At 38.5% G+C, this 12,486-nt stretch overlaps 1 protein-coding gene across 8 annotated transcripts in view; it reads right to left on the bottom strand.

The window, feature by feature from the left end:
* Positions 1 to 12,486, bottom strand: part of cadpsb (Ca2+-dependent activator protein for secretion b) — a gene marked incomplete at both ends in the record, with an annotated part of 86,501 nt that overhangs the window by 27,564 nt on the left and 46,451 nt on the right. For 7 of the 8 annotated variants that reach the window (XM_083892688.1, XM_083892692.1, XM_083892689.1 and 4 more), the window contains 5 exons: positions 808 to 944; positions 8,412 to 8,624; positions 9,377 to 9,485; positions 10,612 to 10,678; positions 11,599 to 11,738. In XM_083892688.1, the coding sequence (XP_083748814.1) occupies positions 808 to 944; positions 8,412 to 8,624; positions 9,377 to 9,485; positions 10,612 to 10,678; positions 11,599 to 11,738 (666 nt within the window). The remainder of the gene's footprint in view (positions 1 to 807; positions 945 to 8,411; positions 8,625 to 9,376; positions 9,486 to 10,611; positions 10,679 to 11,598; positions 11,739 to 12,486) is intronic. The other variant, XM_083892695.1, reaches the window with a different exon arrangement.

Raw genomic sequence — 12,486 nt, 5'->3', positions numbered from 1 at the left:
TGCCCCATCTTATTTATCTGAGCTTTTAACTGTTTGTGATCCAGGCAGAGCTCTGAGGTCAAACATACCAACTGTTGCTGGACGTGCTCAGGTCAAAGTATAAACACTGGGGTGATGGAGCCTTTGCTGTTGCTGCTCACAGGCTCTGGAATAAACTCCCTGTTGAGATGCGTCTTATCTCTGACTCGGGCCTCTTCAAATCAAGGCTAAAAACCTATTTATTTAGGATGGCTTTTAATACCGAGTAGTATGGTGACACTTTTTATCCGTTATCTTTTTCTATCTTATTTTATTTTGCGCTATTTTATTGCTTTACTGGTTTTAAGTACTCCTATTTGTTTCCTCTTTATTTATTTAATTGTTGTAAAGCACTTTGGTTCACCGACAGGATTGTTGTAGTTGAAACTTGTGACTAGATTCCTGTTTAGGAACAATGGTGTATTCAGCGCAGATGTAGCAGAATACGTCAGGCTTATTTTTATCTAACTATCTTCTTGTCGAAGCCATTTCATTCACTTGTAATATGAAAAAAAAAAAAACAATTAGTCATAAGTTGGCACATGAAAAATCTTCAGAATTTGTTTCTTGCAAGAAATAGAAAAGAATTTTGCAAATTAAACGAAAATGTTAAAAAACAAACAAATACGTAGCTTTGTCCAGAAAGTTGACATGATTGAGCAAAACCAATGAGATTTTTGGATTCAGCACATCATTATTTTCAAATCAGCTAAAAGAACTTGGTGTTGACCAGTGTTATAGCGATGATGTGACTGTAGACACACAGAGATTAGAGGGAGAGACACTCACCAGGCAACAGAAGGTGTCAATGAGCCTGTGGTCCAACGTGAGCCGCTGCACCATCTCAAAAAGTGAGGCGTGGTCAAAGCTACAGGGGTTAGCGGAGATAAACTCATCCATGCCATGTTTCTGAGCTCTGTCAGCGTCTATCCAGCCAACAGCACAGGGAGAAGCACATGATTCAGAGGAGAAGACATCAGTGAGGCACAGGCAAAAGCAGCAGGTCGTCGTTTAACAACAGGTTTTTTTTTTTTTTTTTTTTTTTTTTTATAGCTACTTCTAAGGGCAAAATATAAACACTCACAGCTTACATTGTCAACTTGCATTGTAGCAGACGGCGTAAAGAGATTTGATGCATTTTTTTTAAATCTAAACTCTGAGAGAAGAGTGCCTCTACTGTATGTTCATGCTCACTGTGTTAAATCATCTTACACAATTAAATGTGTTCAATAGATTCTGCCATTCGCTATCACTTAGGTTCTGGCAAATTTTTTAGAAGACGTGTGCTGATAAAAACAAAAAGAGCAAATATGGCAAATATGGCAAAAAAATTCAACTGAAGATTATCCAGTTAATGCTGGTTTGTAAAGGTCAAGATTTTTTAAAAACACTTCAATTAAGGAAGAACACAATACACTCTTAGAAATAAAAGTTCTAAGTAGAACCATATAAGGTTCTTCGGCTTGTCCTCATAGGAGAACCCTTTTTGGCTCCAGGTAGAACCTTTTGTAAGGTTCCACCAATAACCCTTTTAAAACCATTCATACAGGAAAGGGGTTTTAAAGGGTTCTCTGGATCAAAAAGGTTCTTACTGGAACCATTAGTGTTACCAAGAACCCTTGAAAAAACCTTTCTTCTGGAAAGGGTTTTTTAAGATGCAAACGGTTCCAGGTAGAACCTCAGCCCTTGTAGAATAACCCTTTTGGAACCCTTATTTCTAAGAGTGTAAGGTATTTAAAAGAATTTAATTAACCTATCGATAAACGTTTTTTTTGAACGTTTTATGAACAATGAATCTGTCAGGGACTAAATGATGTGGACAAGGATTATTCAGAACAGATAAGAGATGCAGTCATGTCATTTCTGTGTGAGTGACAGAGACAGAGAGACACTGACATGATGTCATTATTATGATGGGGGAGTGAGAGGGTGAGGACTGGTCTGGGTTGTGTTTTAAGGGCCAACTGATATCTGCCAACCTCTGGGTTAGTGACAGAGAAGGAGATTCAAATAAAAACTGGCTAAAAAAAAAGAAAGAAAGAAGACATTTTGTTGTTTTTGTTTACTCCAATTAAAGCAGGAAAACAATGTGAGACAACAAGTAAACAAAAATGTGGACAAAGGAAAATAGAGATTGTTCTATGAAGAAGGACAGGGACAGTAAAAAAAGAGAAGGACAGTTATAACACATAAAAAAGGTCTCAAGAGACACGAAAGATGTCAGAGTCGAGGTGAGCCCAGTGCCACAGGTGAGACAGTCATATATATATGTATATATATATACATATATATATGATGAAGGGGATTATTGTGGAACCTTTGAGATGAGAAAAAAGACAGTGGGGAGGAAAAGTGATGAGCACGGAGTGGAAGCGTTAAGTTACAAAGGGGGGGGGGGGTGGTGTTGTGAAGGAGTGTTCATGGTGATAATCTCCTCTGTGCTGGATTAACTGAGGAGATGAGGTTGTTGAAGTCCAGAGTTCACTCAGTCGTACTCTATAGAGAGTCACATTATCATAGCATACAGAAACTTCAGCTTCAGCTAGATCGTAATCATTACATACAGGAAGTGAATAGGCGAGTACTTTGGCATACATTTGTAAAGTATCACATGCTGCAGAAACATTATGACTTTCATTGGTCTTTTTTTTTTAAATGTCATGCACATCTGCAGACACATCTTCAATTATGTTTTTTTTTTGGCATTCCTCTTTTTTTCTTTTCTTTTCTTTTTTCTCTACGCATTTGCAAGTTGACAATACTTGAATATGTTGCAGTGTATTCATGATCTCTACAGCGCACACTAACAGGCATACCACTACTGGAGAAGTCTAATAGGGGTAGCAATACAATTTGGTGCAAGTACATGGGTAAATAGCATGAAGCTGACAGAGGCAAAAAACTATCATTCTCTGGGAGATGGGGGGGAGGGCGGGGGGCAGGGGGGATGAATGGAAAACTTCTGTATTTGTACAAAAGTATGGACACATGACACAGGTGTTCTCCTATTCAGGCAAACAAAGGGCAGTCAAAATGAATTTAAAAAAATGAGATCTTTCCTTTCTGGAGGTGTCACACCAGGGTCTTAGCCCCTAATCTACAAGCCCATCTACTAGGGGTGGGAGGTAGGTGGGGGTTAGGGTGGATCCGGAGTATTTTTATTATAAGAAGGGGCGGCATTAGCTACTCCTTGTCTTTGGCATTCAGAATACTCCGCGTACATATTTGCCAACTCTCATCAAACAAGCTCAAAGGAAAGGAACTAAAAGCAATTGAGCCCTCTGAGGTAAAGCGTGATCGATACTTAGGTCAGTGTCAAAACAAGATTCACTCATACATTTAAATAGTGCCGCACATTTTAGGTAAAATCACAGACTGCTCATCATCAATTAATATCTTCAATATCTATCGATCTTGCTAGTTAGCATGCTATTTAGCTTGCAATCTATCTATCTATCTATCTATCTATCTATCTATCTATCTATCTATCTATCTATCTATCTATCTATCTATCTATCTATCTATCTATCTATCTATCTATCTATCTATCTATCTATCTATCTATCTATCGTGCTAGTTAGCTTACTATCTATCTATCTATCTATCTATCTATCTATCTATCTATCTATCTATCTATCTATCTATCTATCTATCTATCTATCTATCTATCTATCTATCTATCTATCTATCTATCTATCTATCTATCTATCTATCTTGCTAATTCTATCTATCTATCTATCTATCTATCTATCTATCTATCTATCTATCTATCTATCTATCTATCTATCTATCTATCTATCTATCTATCTATCTATCTATCTATCTATCTATCTATCTATCTCGCTAATTAGAATGCTATCTATCATCTTGCTAGTTAGCATGCCATCTATCTTTCTATCTATCTTGCTTGCTTGTTAGCGTGCAATCTATCTATCTATCTATCTATCTATCTATCTATCTATCTATCTATCTATCTATCTATCTATCTATCTATCTATCTATCTATCTATCTATCTATCTATCTATCTATCTATCTATCTATCTATCTATCTATCTAGTTAGCTTGCAATCTATCTATCTATCTATCTATCTATCATATATCTTGCTATTTAGCTATCTATCTAGCTATCGTGCTAGTTAGCATGCTAGTTAACATGCTGTCTGTCTGTTTGTCTGTCTGTTTGTCTGTCTGTCTGTCTGTCTGTCTGTCTGTCTGTCTGTCTGTCTGTCTGTCTGTCTGTCTATCTATCTGTCTGTCTATCTGTCTGTCTATCTGTCTGTCTGTCTATCTGTCTATCTATCTATCTATCTATCTATCTATCTATCTATCTATCTATCTATCTATCTATCTATCTATCTATCTATCTATCTATCTATCTATCTATCTATCTATCTATCTATCTATCTATCTATCTATCTATCTATCTATCTATCTATCTATCTATCTATCACATTCACAGTGCACATATATACTGTATGTCATTCACTCCAGTCACCACTTCAATTTCAGCTAAAGAAACATACATTGTTAATAATTATAGAAGAAAGTTATATTTGCTTTTCTGTCACGTGACTTTACTCTGAGGGAACCCGTCACCAATGTCAATAAAGAGAGAAGGCAATTATGCAGTAATAACTACTATCTTCAACGTTACCCATCGCTAAAGTCAAATCATAAGTTCTTAGAATAAAATACATGCATCCTATGATAGCACAATAATGGATGCGTAAATACTTAAATCATCAAGTATAGAGAGGCTGTCAGAAAAAAAAAAAAAACTAACTTCTAAGACATGAAGCGAGACGTGAGAAAGGATAAGAGGGGGAAAGAAGAGAGAACGTTGCATTTGTCAGATAATCAGCGGGGATTATCTGAGCTGTGCCGGCTAAAGGGAAGCACTTACCCTTGAGTCCAGCTAGAAGACAGCAGGGTAAGAAGGGACAAACCAGAATAACATAAAGACTAGCAACAAGGCTGGAGGAGAGCAATCACAAAGGCCCTGACCTAGCAGCTGCATTACTCAAGAAGGGTACAGGCAAAGCATGAAGAAGAAAACACAACTCAAAAACAACAACCTATACCAACATGAGAGTTTGTGGGCGGTGGCGTGTGAGGAATCATGTGAACTTGACAACAGATGCCGAGGCATATTTAGAAAATAACAGAAAGAGGGAGACAGAGACAGAGAGACAGACAGAGGGAGGAACAGAGAATTGTACGATTCCTCATCACTCCACTGCAGCGTCTTCACTCTGGACTGTGGACGAGTATCGAGGGCCGCCAGTTAAAATACTGTCCTTCCGTCCGGGGACGTTAGCAAACAACACATACATCGCTTACGTGCACTAAACCCCAGCTTTAACGGCCAGTTATGTGTTAAAGAGAATCTAAGTGTCATAAAGAGAATATGAAGGTCCTGAAAGGTCCAAGTAAATAAAGCTACTGGACAACGTGGTGAGCAAATGTTGACTGAGCACAGTTTTTAAAGAGCACTCCACAGATTTTAATCAAATGTGAAAAACAAAACGCTTCTCTTATCTACAGTTTGCAGGTTTAGCTGTTGCAGAACAGGAGGCGAAATCACTGGCACAAATATGATGTTTGTGATCTGTTATCTGTGTTTGTTTAGACGTAGTTTACATTGCACTGAGTTTCAGTTTGAATCACCTGTGCATCAACTTTTACACAGAGTCTCAAAAGGGCATCTGTGTTCACACCTATTTATCTGTCTGTCTGTCTGTCTGTCTGTCTGTCTGTCTGTCTGTCTGTCTGTCTGTCTGTCTATCTGTCTGTCTGTCTGTCTGTCTGTCTGTCTGTCTGTCTGTCTGTCTGTCTGTCTATCTATCTATCTATCTATCTATCTATCTATCTATCTATCTATCTATCTATCTATCTATCTATCTATCTATCTATCTATCTATCTTGCTAGTTAGCTTACTATCTATCTATCTATCTATCTATCTATCTATCTATCTATCTATCTATCTATCTATCTATCTATCTATCTATCTATCTATCTATCTATCTATCTATCTTGCTAGTTAGCATGCTAGCACAACTCCTTATATGGGCATCCTGGGGGTGTGTGTTTATAGGTCACATATTCAGGCTTTAAAATATATGTGGTTTTTCCCCCGTCTTCTTATGTGTTGTTGAGTCAAAGTTATGATTCAGAAGTCACAAAATGGATGTGTTTAACCTATATTGTTGTTCATAAAAACGAGCCAAACGTAAAAATGTTTCCAAATTTCACAAATTCAATTCGATTTTAAACATTTTGAGTACTTGAGTAAAGATTTTGCAAGTCCCCTAATTTATGGAGATCAATGGAGTGCCCTTTAAACCTTGTTTAATGATTTTTATTATTTAAAAAATTTCAAGATAACTTCACTCATGATCAGGTGATCTCAGAACCTTCATATATGTCTTGTTTTCCCGATGAGTCCACTGCAGCAGAGTCAGGAGGTGCTTGTGTAATATTATGGGCCCAGTGCCATTCAAGACCACCAGGGGATGAAACATGTACGCGTGGTGTGTCACAATGTTTCAGGGAGGGGGGGGGGAGAGAGGAGGAAGAGGAGGAAGAGGAGGAAGAGGAGGTCTGTGCCACTGTGAGGAGGCTTTGAATGGCAACAGCTGGCATCAGAGGCGTCGACTAACCACAAGAACGATCACATACTGGACAAAGAAACCAATGGAGAAACAACATAGAATTTATGTCATAGGGTTCTATAGAAAACACTGGCCAAATTCATGTAGTTCATATATATATATCGACAATGATATGATTTACAAAGAGTGGCGTAAAAATTGGAGGGGTTTTACAGCTATTATTATCATAATTTTGTATGATTATTGTATCTTAGATCAGTGTTTCCCAACCCTGGTCCTCAGGGAACGCAGCCATGCCATGTTTTAGATGTTGCCCTGTTCCAAAAACACCCGATTCAAATAAATTGTCAGCTCATCATCAAGCTCAACTTCCAACTTTAGTCAATTTTGTTTAAAATGTTATAATTCAACTTTTGTCAATTTTTTCCAAAAATGTAATGTTTCAACTTTTGTAAAAAAAAAAATAATAATAATAATAATGATAATAAAAAAAAAAAAACATAATATTTTATTTTCAAAAATGTAATGTTTCAACTTTTGTAAAAAAAAAAAAAAATACAAAAAAAAACATTTTATTTTCAAAAATGTAATGTTTCAACTTTAAAAAAAAATAAATAATAATAATAAAAAAAATAAAAAAAATAAAACATTTTATTTTCAAAAATGTAATGTTTCAACTTTTGTAAAAAAAATAAAAAAATAAAAAAATTGCATCTGAATCAGGTGTTTTTGGAGCAGGGCCACATCTAAAACATGGCATGGCCACGATCCCCACGGACCAGGGTTGGGAAACACTGCCTTAGATATCAGTTTGCTTGTCGTGAATGCCAATCATCCTCTTAAAAAAAATGGAAAGAGCTTGAAAACAAATCATTTGGATGCACACAAAATATGTTTTTTCTTATGAATAGCAGGATCTATTATTAGTAAGACAGTTAGACAGTTAATTATAGAGCCGTGTCAGGATGTCATTAAGTTTTAACTGTGGGTCCAAAGTACGAGGAAACCAAATGAATAGAAAAGGCAAACAAAGTACGTAGAAGAGGAAAAGCATTGCTCGCTGACTTTGTCTTAAATATTTGATTCCCGTCTTTAATGAGGGCAGAAGCACGGGGGGGGGAGACGGTGACACGTTGACAGATGCCTGACAAGTCTTACCTTCACGTTACTATACTGACTTGTGGGGCTGCTTAGAGGTGCAAGTACAGTGACAGATTGGGTTAAATCTTTAAAAAAAAAAACCAGGTCCAGCTTATCGCCATCACTCTGTGGTGAGAGGGAACATTCTGAGAGCTGCGTTCACAGCTTCCTCCCTTTTAACGCTGCACGTTGATTAAAGCAGGCCTACGGTGAGCGAAAGAGCGACGCACAACCCCGGCTCTGTCGGTCTGAGTTTAAGACCAGCAGGTCGGCTGCAATGTTCAAATCTTATGTGCAGTGACCTATTTAGTCTTTTTGTACAACGCTGAGTCGGCTCGGTTGCTCCTTGTGAACGGACTGATGGAGTAGCAGAAGTGGGAGTGGTGACACAATGAGTGGAGGTCCATCAGATGCTGGAGGGATCTGTGAGAGCGGTCAAGGCATAATGTGTGTGTGTGTGTGTGTGTGTTAGTTCTACCAGCACATTGTTGTGACTACGGTGTGGAGCGCATGGCGTGAGACATTTATGGGTTAGAGCTTTCTTTCTGCTGCTTTAATGGATGGAAAACTGCCTTTTTTTTTTTTTCTTTTTCTTTTTTTCTCTGCTTGAAGTGACCGTGTTGTGTTTGGGTTTACTTACAGAACTGAGAAATGGGCGCGTCCATTTGGGCCGAGGCGCCCCCTTTAGAGTTAAGTTTCTGGACCTGAGTGGGCGGGACGGGCTTGTGGGACTGGCCAGTGGCGCGGTACATGGCCTGGACCCACAGGATGCGGTCCTGCTCGTCGTCGCTGGCAAAGATCACAGTGTCGCCCTCCTTTACGGCGTTAAAGAACGCCCGGCCACCATCCAAGCCTGAGAGAGAGAGAGAGAGAAGAGGAGTTTTTATTTAGTTTTAGTCTTTGCATTTTAGGTATTAAGCGAAAGTCTTGACTTGTTGACGCTGAAAAGAATGAAAGAATATGTGACACCAAATATGGATTATCCTTTAATTTTATTCTTTAAAGGTGCATTAGGTAATAAATCATAAAATCCTCCTAATATGTCACAGAGACTCAGGAATAATGTTCATATAACAAACTGAACTCACCAACAACAACAGTACAGACAAAATATTTGCATTAAAAAAATATATTTTGCAGACTGCAAATCATGTTTATGTTTTAAAATCATGTTTTGGCATGTGGCGCCACCTACCGCCGTCTACCAATCATTGCAGTCAGTAGAGTCTCAGCTGCCGAGCAACCACGGGTTGCCAGTTACATCTGAGCCACAATGGCGGTGAAAACGATATCTAAAGGATCTCGTTATTTTGAGTATTTTGAGTGTAGTAACGATTTTTGGCCACATTCTTGCATATGGCGCCTTTAAGCTTTAACACCTGCAGGTAAATCAAAAGTAAAAACGAAGACGAAGCTGAATTTATCTACAATTCAGTTTAGTTTCAGTTTAAATTCTGTTTTTTATTTATATTTAAGTTAACTAAATATTTTTTTCACTGCTAGTTTTACTTTTAGACATATTTTTTGTTAACTGTCTACTACTATACTACTAACTATAATAACCCTGTTGTGTAGTTGTTCACTGTGAGGTCGTCCTTGTCTCACCTGGCTGGGGGTCACTGTAGTCCACGGTGTAACCGTCCAGCTGGAGGAGTTCCTGTGGCTCTGACTTCTTCTCTCTGTAGCTGCACATGGCGAACGTGTACTGACTCACCTGGAAAACAAAGAATTAACCGTAAGAGTTAGAGAGTTAAAGGCCGGCGTGGTGCCGTATAGGGCTGCGACTAAGGATTATTTTAATAATCGGGTAATCTGTCGATTAATTTCTCAATCGTTTGGTCCATAAAATGTCAGAAAATTTTGATCAGTTGAAGGATTTTGAACAAATATCTATCTGTGATTATTTTTGAGGGGGATTGTGATTGCTATATGGAAATCTTGACATCACAATTTTCATTTTCATCCGAAAAACAGATCTGTGTGCAGATCTGTGAGGAACAAAGATGTTCCCTGCAGTTGAAAATTGCAGTAGGCCAAATTGCAATTTCTATTAAAATTCGATGAATTATTCAGCCCTAGTAAGGACGACGTCCTCAAATGTCTTGTTTTGTCCAAAAAATCAAAAACATGGTCCAGTTTCAATGATTTCTTTGTTATATGAAGCAAAGAAACCAGAAAATATTCACATTTAAGAAGCAAAAAAATCTGAAAACCAAAAACACTAAAACCGATTAATCGATAGTTTAAATAGTTAAATAAATCGAGTATTTGTTTCAGCCCCAGTGTCATAGGTGAATGCCATTCTATTCATTGTAATGAATACAGAATATCTCACTTCCTATCTTCTTGTAAATCAAGTCGTAAATCTGTTCCCGGTGGCACCAACAATGATGTAGTGAAAGCAGGACTTACAGGCTGATCGATAGAAACAAGGACGGTGTCATTTTTCTGTCACCGTCGCATCGTTCAGTCACTTTTAAAATCATGATGATGACAAGTTTCGGGCATCAAGTTTTCTATTTCGGCGTTAAGATATTGACTTGTGCATTGTTCTCGGGCAGCTAATTATATTATCAGCACAATAAGAGCGGCCTACGTAACGTTCTTCCCTGCCTGTCAAAGACACACTCGACAACAAACCAAACCGTGTGGTCTGAAAACAGTCTCACAGAAGCAGAAAATGCAAATGTCGCCTTTATCGTCCCAAAATGTTCAGGTTTTGTCCATTTGATGGATTAAACTGAACCATTAAAGCAAAGATCACAGTCGAAAAGGTCACAACTGCTTCACTTTGTTTTGTTTTATTTATTCTTTTTTTTTTTTTTTTACAGATAACTCACCTGCACGAGGACAAAGAAACGCTTCTTCCAGCGCTTCCACACGTTCTTGCCAAAAGCCCAGAGATACCTGTCAAAACATTGTCCACACACACACACACACACACACACACACACACACATCAGTACGTGTGTGTGTGTGTGTCTGCAGGAAAACAGCAAAATGCTCATTATATGCGAATATATGCAGAGGCGCAGCTTGTGAACAGGCAAGGCAGGCAACTGCTTGGGGCCCCGAGCCGATAGGGGGCCCCCCGACACATTTCGGCTGTTTTTGCTGAAATGTGCAGTGAGTAGCCGTCTCCCAGTCCCCCTTAAACAACAATGGGCGATTTGCAATGACATCTCAGTAGGAAACCTCCCTAAAGGGGCCCCACCTCACTTTAACCTGTGTGAAGTTGGAAAATGAAGAGGGTTATTTACAGTGTAATGCATATCTTTTTTTACTCAGTTTATATATGTTTTTTTCAGTTATTTACAGTATTTTATTGTTCTATATATTTATATCGTTTTATAATGTGGGTTCTTTACATTGTAATGTATTTTTTTTACTAGGTTTATATAGTTTTTTTTAGAAGCTATTTACAGTATTTTATTGTTCTTTACATTTATATTTTCACATACTTTTTAATTACAAGGTTTTTCCATGTTATTTCATTCATTTTGGAAAAACATACATGCATTTTTCAACTTTGTAATTTGGTGATGAACACTGGTTGGAAGGAAGGGCCCCCTGGGAATTTTTGCTTAGGGCCCCTACAGACTCTAGAATCGCCTCTGAATATATGTGAATATCAATCAGGTTAAATAATTAAAATTGCCTTCACTATGTCGTTATAAAACATCTAAACTACACACTGGTGTCCACCAGGGGGAGTAGTGTACTTTACAGGATTTTTTTTTCCTCTATGATGTGGCTGGAAATGAGGCCAAAGAAGGCTGAAGAAAGACATGGATAAAGAAAGGCAAACATGGAGGCGTCTTTCTCACCCGCAGTGCTTCATGTTCTGTGGTTTGTCCATACGTATGGCCAGTTTGATGCGGAGATCTTGGTCAGGACAAGCCTTGGTCACAGTCATCTTGTGAAGCTCTGACTGCTTGGGGCTGTTGGGGGTCGGGTGGAGGACGACCTGCACTCGCATCAAACAACAACAACAACAAAAAAGGTCAGAATCTGTAAATTGATAAATCCATTGTGCGTCATTCTGCCAGACAAAAGAAGACGAAAAAAGTGATGATTATTATGAGTCAGTGTGAAGAACCGGTTCACAGCACTTTGCTCTGCTTCTCTTTGCTGCTGCAGTGGGGGATCAGAGAGCTTTGTCGTCACAGCCAAGGTCACTGGTGCTTCAGGGACATGTGACGGCGTCGCGCCTCAACGCAAAAAACCCCCGGCGTCTATCACAGGTACCTCACACAGTCACACCTCAGAGCGCTGTGCTTCTCTACATCTCAGTTAGTGACACTCCAGATTCAAAGTGTCGGCTCACTTCTTATCAAAAATACTTAGCTCATTGTTTGTGGAAATGAGAATTTTCTTCACTTGTGTTATTGTTCTCCTCTACTTGTACAAATGCTCAGACTAATTTCGACAGATTTCCTTTTCACATCATTGAAAATAGACAACCTCAACCTCAGGTTTAACTTTTTACATCAGGGGTGTCAAACGTACGGTGTACGTGCCAGAACCGGTCCACCAGACGGTCCAATCCGGCCTGTGGGATTAATTTGTTAAAATTACACATCACATCTTATCACATTACGATAAAATAATGTGATAATCTAATCAAAATGTGAAATACTATATTTTTTAATGTCCACCTGAGACTAATGGTGTGTTTCCACCAACTGGACTGGACTGGATTGGACTAGACTGGC

The sequence above is a fragment of the Microchirus variegatus genome (assembly GCF_963457635.1).
Source record: "Microchirus variegatus genome assembly, chromosome: 7".
NCBI lineage: Eukaryota > Metazoa > Chordata > Actinopteri > Pleuronectiformes > Soleidae > Microchirus > Microchirus variegatus.
This window is presented reverse-complemented; position numbering and strand designations above follow the sequence as displayed.